The 12,377-nt window shown below is 46.0% G+C and overlaps 1 protein-coding gene across 7 annotated transcripts in view; it reads left to right on the top strand.

The window, feature by feature from the left end:
• LOC106584683 (unconventional myosin-IXAb) overlaps window positions 1-12,377 on the top strand; it is a 294,941-nt gene that overhangs the window by 222,256 nt on the left and 60,308 nt on the right. For all 7 annotated transcript variants that reach the window (XM_045706467.1, XM_045706470.1, XM_045706469.1 and 4 more), the window contains 9 exons: window positions 113-152; window positions 406-528; window positions 1,460-1,540; window positions 1,892-2,002; window positions 2,337-2,459; window positions 3,919-4,068; window positions 7,954-8,499; window positions 8,546-8,937; window positions 10,800-12,182. In XM_045706467.1, the coding sequence (XP_045562423.1) occupies window positions 113-152; window positions 406-528; window positions 1,460-1,540; window positions 1,892-2,002; window positions 2,337-2,459; window positions 3,919-4,068; window positions 7,954-8,499; window positions 8,546-8,937; window positions 10,800-12,182 (2,949 nt within the window). The remainder of the gene's footprint in view (window positions 1-112; window positions 153-405; window positions 529-1,459; window positions 1,541-1,891; window positions 2,003-2,336; window positions 2,460-3,918; window positions 4,069-7,953; window positions 8,500-8,545; window positions 8,938-10,799; window positions 12,183-12,377) is intronic.

Raw genomic sequence — 12,377 nt, 5'->3', positions numbered from 1 at the left:
CCATGAACACTCAAGCCACAGTCAGAAACCATGGACAGGCAGTGGTCAATGTGTGTTCATATACTGTATGTTCATTCTGTAGTATATCTGACAACCAATCTCTCTCCCACAGGCGGAACAAAAACTACAAGTCCAAGCCCAGCTTACCGAAGGTAAGGTCCTTACAAAGTCGTGGCCATTTTACACCTTGAAAGTACAAGTGCTTTTTCTCTATGGACATACGATCTATTCTAGGAGGAAATCTCAATAGTGAAGTAATGGATTACAGTGAATGTACAGAGCTTTATAGAGACAAGCATAGATGGACAGTAACAGTTTGGCCTTAGAAGAGGAATACTTCTGTGAATTCTTTGGAGTACTATATTGTCTGAACATGTTCTTATGGCGGTTCCTGTATCTGTGCAGCACCTGTTGGACGTGAAGTCTCTGAGGTACCTGAGCAGCGTGACCCTCCACGACCGCATCACTAAGTCCCTCCTCCTCCTGCACAAGAAGAAGAAAACCCCCAGCATCAGCGCCCAGTTCCAAGTAAGACTCCTCTCTCACCCTATAGTGGCAGGCTCTGGGTCCTTCATCTCTTCACAGCCCTCAAACCAATACCAGCACCCAATTCCAACACTCAGCTCCTACGTATCTCGAAGCATTTTGTGAAGATCTTAAGAATTGGACAGATGTCAAATAGAATATTTCTATAAATGAAAACATGTCACAGTGATGATCTCAGATCAAATGTAAGGGCAAGAGGTTGATTTGGAATGGAACATGAGTCTACTATAATAAATAACATGTGCTTTTATAATACTTGGTTTATTCAACATATTATGAGATGGCAATATGATGGGACACTAGCTAGAGCATGGCACTTACAATGCCAGGATAGTGGGTTCGATTCCCGGGACCACCCGTGTGTTAAATTGTATGTACGCGTGACTGTATTGTAAGTTGCTTTGAATAAAAGTGTCTGCTAAATGGCGTTGTTGTTATTATTGTTATATTATTATTATTATTGTTATATTATTACTATTATTATTATTGTTGTTGTTGTTATTAGTATTATTATTATTATTGTTATATTATTACTATTATTATTATTGTTGTTGTTGTTATTAGTATTATTATTATTGTTATATTATTACTATTATTATTATTGTTGTTGTTGTTATTAGTATTATTATTATTATTGTTATATTATTACTATTATTATTATTGTTGTTGTTGTTATTAGTATTATTGTTTTATTGTTGTTGTTATTATTGTTATATTATTACTATTATTGTTGTTAGTATTATTGTTTTATTATTGTTATTATTATTGTTATATTATTACTATTATTATTATTGTTGTTGTTAGTATTATTGTTTTATTATTGTTGTTAATATTATTGTTATATTATTATTTGTTATTATTATTGTTGTTATTATTACATTACTAATGCTGTGATGTCTGTTGCTGTGTGAAGGCCTCTCTCAACAAGCTGATGGAGACCCTGGGTCAGTCAGAGCCCTACTTTGTCAAGTGTGTCCGCTCCAATGCAGAGAAGGTACATTCAGATAACAGCTGCTGTAGGGACAGCTGATTCAGTTAGCTCAGATGCTAATGTCACAATGAAACCACTGAACAATGAAATTGTCTGTTAATTGCGTTGCCCGTTATAGCCAATTATACATTGTTTTAATCGTTCTTGGGTGTTTTAAATCTCTCTTTCCTTCTCTCTCTCTCTTATTATCTCTCTCTCTTACTCTGTCTCTCTCTCTCTCTCTCTCTCTCTCTCTCTCTCTCTCCCACTCTTTCTCTGTCTCTTTCACTCTTTCTCTCTCTGTCTCTCTTTCTCTCTCTGTCTCTCTTTCTCTCTCTCTCTCTGTCTCTGTCTCTCTCTCTCCATCTCTCTCAGCTCCCCCTGCGTTTCAACGATGCCCTTGTGCTCAGGCAGCTGAGGTACACAGGCATGCTGGAGACCGTCCGCATCCGCCAATCAGGATACGCCATCAAATACACCTTCCAAGTAAGCCCTCACACCAACCAATCAGGACACAGCATTGAAGTCACGGGCACAGATGATCGTAACAGACACTCCATACTGTGTATTACTTGGTTGAATGCACAGGATAAGAGCTTCTGCTAAATGAGTAAAATGTAACTGTAAAAATGTACTAGTCAATGGTCCTAGTTGTCATCGTTCAGTCCCACTGAACTGAATGTAGATGTCGTGATGTCACATCCATGCACTTGGAATGTAGTCAGTCTTATTTACAGCTTGTAAGACCTTAACTTGTATCCCTTTGAGGTCACTGTTGATTTAATGTTATTTTCAATCTCTTTTGTCTCGTCTTTTGCAGGACTTTGTGCGTCACTTTCGTGTGCTCTTACCAGACATTACTAGACCAACCAAGTCTGGCATCAGAGAGTTCTTCCGTCAAGTTCATCTAGCACCCGCTGGGTATCAAGTGGGCAACACAATGGTATTCTCTCTCTCTGTCTCTCTCTCCCTGTCTCTCTCTCTCTCTCTCTCCCTGTCTCTCTCTCTCTCGCTCTCCCTGTCTCTCTCTCTCTCTCTCTCTCTCTCTCTCTCTCTCTCTCTCTCTCCCTGTCTCTCTCTCTCCCTGTCTCTCTCTCCCCCCCTCTCTCTCTCCCCCTCTCTCTCTCCCCCTCTCTCTCTCTCTCTCTCTCTCTCTCTCTCTCCCTCGCTCTCTCTCTCTCTCTCTCTCTCTCTCTCTCTCTCTCTCTCTCTCTCTCTCTCTCTCTCTCTCTCTCTCTCTCTCTCTCTCTCTCTCCCTCTCTCCCTCTCTCCCTCTCTCTCTCTCTCTCTCTCTCTCTCTCTCTCTCTCTCTCTCTCTCTCTCTCTCTCTCTCTCTCTCTCTCTCTCTCTCTCTCTCTCTCTCTCTCTCTCTCTCTCTCTCTCTCTCTCTCTCTCTCTCTCTCTCTCTGTCTCTCTCTCTCTGTCTCTGTCTCTCTCTCTCCCTGTCTCTCTCTCTCTCTCCTCTCTCTCTCTCTCTCTCTCTCCCCCTCTCTCTCTCTCTCTCTCTCTCTGTCTCCCTCCCTCTCTCTCTGTCTCTCTCTCTCTCTCTCTCTCTCTCTCTCTCTCTCTCTCTCTCTCTCTCTCTCTCTCTCTCTCTCTCTCTCTCTCTCTCTCTCTCTCTCTCTCTGTCTCTCTCTCTCTCCCTCTCTGTCTCTCTCTCTCTCTCTCTCTCTCTCTCTCTCTCTCTCTCTCTCTCTCTCTCTCTCTCTCTCTCTCTCTCTCTCTCTGTCTCTCTCTCTCTCTGTCTCTCTCTCCCTGTCTCTCTCTCTCTCTGTCTCTCTCTCCCTGTCTCTCTCTCCCTGTCTCTCTCTCCCTGTCTCTCTCTCTCTCTCTCTCTCTCTCTCTCTCTCTCTCTCTCTCTCTCTCTCTCTCTCTCTCTCTCTCTCTCTCTCTCTCTCTCTCTCTCTCTCTCTCTCTCTCTCTCTCTCTCTCTCTCTCTCTCTCTCTCTCTCTCTCTCTCTCTCTCTCTCTCTCTCTCTCTCTCTCTCTCTCTCTCTCTCTCTCTCTGTCTCTCTCCCTGTCTCTCTCTCTCCCTGTCTCTCTCTCTCCCTGTCTCTCTCTCTCTCTCTCTCTCTCTCTCTCTCTCTCTCTCTCTCTCTCTCTCTCTCTCTCTCTCTCTCTCTCTCTCTCTCTCTCTCTGTCTCTCTCTCTCTCTCTCTCTCTCTCTCTCTCTCTCTCTCTCTCTCTCTCTCTGTCTCTCTCTCTCTCTCTCTCTCTCTCTGTCTCTCTCTCTCTCTCTCTCTCTCTCTCTCTCTCTCTCTCTCTCTCTCTCTCTCTCTCTCTCTCTCTCTCTCTCTCTCTCTCTCTCTCTCCCTCACGCGCATTGCAGCCTTCTGTTCCCTGGGTGTGGGTGTGTCTAGTCACTGCCGGCCCCTCCCTCCGGGTCTCTCTCTGTACTGCAGGTGTTCCTGCGGGATGCGGAGCGTCAGCGGCTGCAGGCCCTGCTCCACAAGGAGGTGTTAGGGCGCATCGTCACGCTGCAGCGCCGCTTCCGAGCCCGGCTGGAAAGGAAACACTTCATCAACATGAGACAGGCCGCTGATGTCATCCAGGTGAGACGCTGTAGTCAGGGCATCACACCAGTCGGTGTCCTATCACTGTATAGAATGACATTGGGTAGAATCAATATGACCGTCAGTCTAACCATTTGGTATCACATGGTTTGTGTTCTAAGCAGTTTTAGGAGGACATACCCTTCCTTCACCATCTGACAATGGCCCATGGAAACTACACCTGAACTATATTGAACCGAATTGCTCACGTATAATAATAGATGTAGCCTAAAGACAAGAATACATTGACAATAGACTGATTATCAATTGTCTTGTGAATGAAGAGACTGCAGTGCAGCGTGGGTAATTGACAAAGAAGGGAACGGAGCTTACCAAAAAAAAGCAATTTTTTCTAATCTTCTACACGTGCTTCAGCATAGCCATAGAGCCCTCAAACCTGGACATGGAAGCCAGTTCCACTGTGTTTTTTCATTGTTTCCCGCTAATCAGGGACTGATTTAGACCAAGAAATAATCAGGTAGAACACAAAAACCAGCTCCGGACCTCGTAGGGTGAGAGTTGAATACCCCTGGTGTTGACTACTAAGCACAGACTAGTAACCTTCACTTTTACTTGAGTCGTTTTCTATGTGGACAGCCCTTCAAATTAGTGGATTTGGCTATTTCAGCCACACCCGTTGCTGACAGGTGTATAAAATAGAGCACACAGCCATGCAATCTCCATAGACAAACACTGGCAGTAGAATGGCCTTACTGAAGATCTCAGTAACTTTCAACGTGGCACCTTCATAGGATGCCATCTTCCCAACAAGTCAGTTAGTCAAATTTCTGCCCTGCTAGAGCTGCCCTGGTCAACTGTAAGTGCTGTTATTGTGAAGTGGAAACGTCTAGGAGCAACAACAGCTCAGCCGTGAAGTGGTAGGCCACACAAGCTCACAGAATGTTACAGCCGAGTGCATAGCACGTAAAAATCGCCTGTCCTCAGTTGCAACACTCACTACCGAGTTCCAAACTGCCTCTAGAAGCAACGTCAAGAACTGTTTGTCGGGAGCTTCATGAAATGGGTTTCCATGGCCGAGCAGCTGCACACAAGCCTAAGATCACCATGTGCAATGCCAGGCGTCGGCTAGAGTGGTGTAAAGCTCGCCGCCATTGGACTCTGGAGCAGTGGAGACTCGTTCTCTGAAGTGATGAATCACTCTTCACCATCTGACAGTCCGATGGACTAATCTGGGTTTGGCTAATGCCAAACCTCAGCATTACAATTACATACTCTATTATCTAACTGACTGATCAATAGGGTTCGAAGACGAGTGTAGTGACGCAGGGTAGTAGCCAGTAGTGACTGGCTACCTTACGCTCCACATGAGAAAGAGGGGAAAATTGCTTTCCTGGAAGCCATATACTTTCTGGAAGGGATACTTGGGTCCCAGTAGAGAGAGTCCATCTGCAGTCCAAATCATTGTCGGACTGAACAAGAAACAAACCTAATCAACTCAGAACCTAGCGACAGACAGGCTAAAACCCTAATCATGTTTAGTCGAGTAATTGGCAAAACAATGATTATACACACCTGACTGGCAATAGCCGTAGCCGTTTGAAAAGTTGAATATCTTTTTAGGTTAAACGTGTTTAAAGACAACCATTTCATTGTAGAAATAAACCTAAACAGAGAATTTAAATAGTCTCGCAAAGTGACTTTTTAAAAACTTTTTTTTACTCACGGCATATACAGTGAAGTCGGAAGTTTACATACACTTAAAAACTCACTTTTCAACCACACCACAAATGTATTGTTAACAATTGTTTACAGACAGATAATTTCATTTATAATTCACTGTATCACAATTCCAGTGGGTCAGAAGTTTACATACACTAAGTTGACTGTGCCTTTAAACAGCTTGGAAAATTCCAGAAAATGATGTCATGGCTTTAGAAGCTTCTGATAGGCTAATTGACATCATTTGAGTCAATTGGAGGTGTACCTGTGGATGTATTTCAAGTCCTACCTTCAAACGCAATGCCTCCTTGCTTGACATCATGGGAAAATCAAAGAAATCAGCCAAGACCTCAGAAAAAAAATTGGAGACCTCCACAAGTTTGGTTCATCCTTGGGAGCAATTTCCAAACGCCTGAAGGTACCACTTTCATCTGTACAAACAATAGTACGCAAGTATAAACACCATGGGACCACGCAGCCGTCATACTGCTCAGGAAGGAGACGCGTTCTGTCTCCTAGAGATGAATGTACTTTGGTGCGAAAAGTGCAAATCAATCCCAGAACAACAGCAAAGGACCTTGTGAAGATGCTGGAGGAAATGGGAACAAAAGTATCTATGTCCACAGTAAAACAAGTCCTATATCGACATAACCTGAAAGGCCGCTCAGCAAGGAAGAAGCCACTGCTCCCAAACCGCCATAAAAAGCCAGACTACGGTTTCCAACTGCACATGGGGACAAAGATCGTACTTTTTGGAGAAATGTCATCTAGTCTGATGAAACAAAAATAGAACTGTTTGGCCATGATGACCATCGTTATGTTTGGAGGAAAAAGGAGGAGGCTTGCAAGCCGACGAACACCATCCCAACCGTGAAGCACGGTGGTGGCAGCATCATGTTGTGGGGGTGCTTTGCTGCAGGAGGGACTGGTGCACTTCACAAAATAGATGGCATCCTGAGGCAGGAAAATTATGTGGATATATTGAAGCAACATCTCAAGACATCAGTCAGGAAGTTAAAGCTTGGTCACAAATGGGTCTTCCAAATGGACAATGACCCCAAGCATACTTCCAAAGTTTTGGCAAAATGGCTTAAGGACAACAAAGTCAAGGTATTGGATGGCCATCACAATGCCCTGACCTCAATCCTATAGAACATTTGTGGGCAGAACTGAAAAAGAATGTGCGAGCAAGGAGGCCTACCAACCTGACTTAGTTACACCAGCTCTGTCAGGAGGAATGGACCAAAATTCACCCAACTTATTGTGGGAAGCTTGTGGAAGGCTACCCGAAACATTTGACCCAAGTTAAACCGTTTAAAGGCAATGCTACCAAATACTAATTGAGTGTATGTAAACTTCTGACCCACTGGGAATGTGATGAAAGAAATAAAAGCTGAAATAAATCATTCTCTCTCATATTATTCTGACATTTCACATTCTTAAAATAAAGTGGTGATCCTAACTGACCTAAGACAGGGAATTTTTACTAGGATTAAATGTCAGGAATTGTGAAAACTGAGTTTAAATGTATTTGGCTAATGTGTATGTTAACTTCCGACTTCAACTGTAAATACGGCCTACTGCTAATTTAGAAATGTTATTCTCTCGGGCCGTTAAATAGATTTTTGTTCGGTAGCTGTGTTCATTTGTTTCAGTCTCCACAAAGAAACTGTGGGTTGAGTTTGACTGTAGAGGGAAGTAGTCAATTTAAAGTGAGTTGTTCACAGAGAGTTTATTTTAGCCAGTCAAACATTCAGACACTGTGTTTTGTCAAATATCTGACGGGATATCCATATTAACCTGTCATCGTATACGGAATAACAAACGTATTGCGTTCCAACAACTTCTATCAACTTCTATATCTTATTAACATATCTCAGTAGATGTTTACCCACTGGAGGTCTTTCTGGGATATATTCAGTTCACATGCAAATTGCGCCTTAAAGGGTCAGTTTTTCATTTTTCAAGCTTTTCCTTACCTCGAAAGGATTCTCGACACTACTCCAAAACTCCAAAACCACTCACATGCAATTAATTTCAACTTATACTTCAAAGATAACACCCCAGTCAATAAACAATTCATTTCAACTTATACTTCAAAGATAACACCCCAGTCAATAAACATTCTCAGTTTTGCCACAAATATGACTTCATACTTGAAATCACTTTGTTAATTCATATTTCTCAATTCTCTCCTCTCCAAAGCGGTGGTGGAGGGGCTGCCTGCTCAGACAGTCGGAGGCTGCAGTGGACCCAGCCGTCCAGGAGGAGGAAGCAGTGGACCCAGCCGTCCAGGATGAGGCAGCAGTGGACCCAGCCGTCCAGGAGGAGGAAGCAGTGGGCCCAACCGTCCAGGAGGAGGCAGCAGTGGACCCAGCCGTCCAGGAGGAGGCAGCAGTGGACCCAGCCGTCCAGGAGGAGGCAGCAGTGGACCCAGCCGTCCAGGAGGAGGCAGCAGTGGACCCAGCCGTCCAGGAGGAGGCAGCAGTGGACCCAGCCGTCCAGGAGGAGGCAGCAGTGGACCCAGCCGTCCAGGAGGAGGCAGCAGTGGACCCAGCCGTCCAGGAGCAGGCAGCAGTGGACCCAGCCGTCCAGGAGCAGGCTGCAGTGGACCCAGCCGTCCAGGAGGAGGCAGCAGTCGACCCAGCCGTCCAAGAGGAGGCAGCAGTGGACCCAGCCGTCCAGGAGGAGGCAGCAGTGGACCCAGCCGTCCAGGAGGAGGCAGCAGTGGACCCAGCCGTCCAGGAGGAGGCAGCAGTCGACCCAGCCGAGACAGCAGTGGACCCAGCCGGAGGAGGCAGCAGTGGACCCAGCCGTCCAGGAGGAGGCAGCAGTGGACCCAGCCGTCCAGGAGGAGGCAGCAGTGGACCCAGCCGTCCAGGAGGAGGCAGCAGTGGACCCAGCCGTCCAGGAGGAGGCAGCAGTGGACCCAGCCGTCCAGGAGGAGGCAGCAGTGTGCCTGCAGGCATCGTGGAGGGGCTACAGGCAGTGCAGGCAGTTCCTGCAGTGGCGGGACTCTGCCCTGATAATACAGAGGCGCTGGAGAAACTGCAGCCAGCACAGGGCTCTGGCGGCCATTACGGTGCAGACAGCCTGGCGCGTCTACAGAGAGAGAGCCCACTACCATAGGACACGTGGTGCAGTTATGCTGCTACAGGCAGCATGCAGGGGCTACATGGCACGCCTGAGGTAACTAGGAGGGATAAACATTTCTATTTTATGATATACACTGAGTGTACAAAACATTAAGAACACCTTCCTAATATTGAGTTGCCCCTCCTCCCCTGTTGTCCTCAGAACAGCCTCAATTCATCAGGTCATGGACTCTACAAGGTGTTGAAAGTGTTCCACAGGGATGCTGGCCCATGTTGACTCCAATGCTTCCCACAGTTGTGTCAAGTTGGCTGGATGTCCTTTGGGTGGGGGACCATTCTTGATACACACGGGAAACTGTTGAGTGTGAAAAACCCAGCAGCGGTGCAGTTCTTGACACAAACTGGTGCTCCTGGCACCTACTACCATACTCCGTTCAAAGTCACTTAAATATTTTGTCTTGCCCATTTACACTCTGAATGGCACCCATACACAATCCATGTCTCAATTATCTCAAGGCTTAAAAATCTTTCTTTAACCTGTCTCCTACCCTTCATCTACACTGATTGAAGTGAATTTAACAAGTGACATCAATAAGAGATCATAGCTTTCACCTGGATTCACCTGGTCTGTCTGTCATGGAACAATGTTTTTCTTAATGTTTTGTATACTCGGTGTACATAAAGATGGACGATATGGATTTATATTCTAAATATGATCAAACATAGTGTAACGGGTTTGACATGAGGTTATTGTTTGTTAGGGGTACCAGGTAGGTCGTGCTTACCAGAGAAAATATTGATTTCTCCTTTTTTTTTGTGAGGGAATGAGCCCCATCTGGTCTGTCAAATCTACACCAATACAAAGGCCTCATGTAAAAGTCAGTATGGAAATATACTTTTGCAGAAACCCTTAAAACATTGGAAATAACTTCAAAACAACTGTATTCTTTTGCGTTGGTTATATATATATATATAAAAAAAAAATTATATATATATATTTATATATATATTTATATATATATTTAAATACTTTTTTTTAAATTATCACCCACATAATAACATCACAGCACAATGATCTCTGGTTCCTCAAGAAAGTCCCGTACCTCAGGCCTGAAAAGACTCCTGCCTGGTAAAGGAGTTCATATGAACTCAAGTGACCTCAGTCACGCAATCTTTGCCTCTTCACAAAGTGTAGCTTGAAACCGGTCTCAATCATACAATCAGAATCTCAAGGTCTTTTACCACACAACAATAAAAGGTTACCAGAACTCCCAGTAGTCTTCACCAACCACTGAACACAACCCAACACGGTGGAAATCCCACTAAAACAAAGTCAGTCAATCAATCCAATCCGCCAACAGATCTCCTGCAGAGAAAGGCCAGTTCCTGCAGTGGCGGTACTCTGTCCTGATAATACAGAGGCAGTGAAGAAACTGCAGCCAGCACAGGGCCCTGGCGGCCATTACGGTGCAGAACAGCAAAGACCAACTGAGATGTTTAGTCCCAAAGGAAGAAGTGAGAGGATCTGATCCGGGTTAATCTGGAGAAGAAGAACACTTTATAAATACAACAAAACATTCGGAGTAAAGAAGAATACTTCCTCATTCACCCCACTGTCACGCCCTTTTGCTCAACTGACGCTATCTATTTAATGGGGAATTAAAGGGCAGGCGCCTCATGTGCAGGAGAAGCACTGAGACGGTTCAGACAAATTCAGGGCCGTCACAATAGCTCTAAAAACACCTGATTCATGTAGTTATAATTGGTTAAAGAAAAACACATTAAGTGTGTTTTAGTGCTGGGCTGGAACAAAAGCTTGCATACCCTATTGTTCCCAGGTTCAAATTATTAGCCTTTCCATACACTGATGAAGAACACATTGGAGAAGAGTAGGAATGGAAGGTAGATTTGCTTTAAGCTGTGTTTGCTTACAGTTTGACTCCCTGTTTCCTATAGATTCACAGAACTAAAAGAGCAGAGTCAGCAGGAAAAGCAGTTGCTCAATGGACAAAGTAGCCCCACCACAGAAGAAGAGAAGGCAGATAGGACCATGGGCCTGGATACGGACATCTCGGAGGACCATGTCGTAGAGATCACCCACGACCATGGCATCCAAGATGTCTCCACGGTCTGGCCTACTGAAGACTCTAAGGAGTCTAGGTGGAAGTGTTTGGTGGAAGAGGATAGAGAGAGCGAGAGAAGACCGTGTATAGAGGAGTCCAGCAGACAGAGTATAGAGCCCAGCAGCCACAAGACACGGGCCAAGAGACAGAATCGGCGTATGAGGGAGCTGGAGCAGACCCAGTTCAGCCTGGAGCTACTCAAGGTGCGGACCCACAGAACGGGAGGGACTCTGCCAGAAGAGGAGACCCATGTACCCCCGTGTCCGGACAGCATTTCCTGTCCCCTGGACGACCACCAACACCACCGGCCCTCCTCCCCACACCTTGGCTCCCCTGATAGCCACGGGAGCATTGAGCTGCTCGACACCTCCATAGACATCAAGGTGGAGGCGGGAGGGCCTGGTAACCCCGGTTGCCATGTTAACCAGTCAGCGCCGCTCCGGACTTCTTCCCAAGAGGGATCGGTCAGACCAGGGTCTCCCATTCACACCCCTACAGAGTCCCAGTCCCCGGAGCACCCGGAGGTGGTAAAACAGAATGATCTGAGCCCCAGGGCGGAGGAGCTACTGCCCCCTATCAAGGAGGTGGTGACGGGTGCTACGCGAGCCACCTTCTACATCCCCCCTGAGGACCAAAGCAGTGAGCCCAAGCCTAAGCAACAGAGCCCCAACAAGCGTGTGAAGGAGAGGAGAGAGTCCACCTCTCAACGGCCCGTGGTGGTTGTCATCAGTATGCAGAAGGAGACCCTGCTGGACGAAGGGGAACTGCGGGCGGCAATAGCCCAGGAGAGTGCACTCCAGATGGGTGTAACCGCCGCAACATTCTCCCCTACACCCATCGCTGGCCTGGAAGTATCAGAGAAGGCCCAGCCGTCCAGGACTGTTACCAAACCTCCGAGAGACTTAGCTGGGGTCGACATGTCTAGCTTGGCGCCCTCCTCCAACTCCAGCCATGGCCTTTGTCCTTCCGAGGTAGATATCCAGATAGTTCTGGAGCCCAAGGCCCCCGCTGGCGAAGTCCCTCCCAGCCAGCAGGGGAGGAAGGCGGGCAGGCCAGCGCAGGACAGCTGGGTCTCCACCAACAGTATCCTGGAGAGCAGGGAAGCAGCCTTGGCATCACAGAAGAAGACTCTGACCAAGACCGTCATTGTCAATATGACTGAGAAGACCCCCACCAACATCACGTTCTCCCCCCGACACAAGCTCCCCTTCTCCAAGTGAGTGTTGTGTTGCTGTAACGTTGCTTTGATGTTGCTGCTCATTCAAAGCTTTGTTGTTCATTTGTTCTCTCAACACTAGCTTTATTTTTTTTCACTGACAGACAATGTGTACAAATTAACACTTTCATTTCAATAAATGACCACTAAGTTGTTTTCTTCTTCTAAATGGTCATAAAAATATTTCCTATTTTT

This window comes from Salmo salar, chromosome ssa23, assembly GCF_905237065.1.
Source record: "Salmo salar chromosome ssa23, Ssal_v3.1, whole genome shotgun sequence".
Lineage (NCBI taxonomy): Eukaryota > Metazoa > Chordata > Actinopteri > Salmoniformes > Salmonidae > Salmo > Salmo salar.
This window is presented reverse-complemented; position numbering and strand designations above follow the sequence as displayed.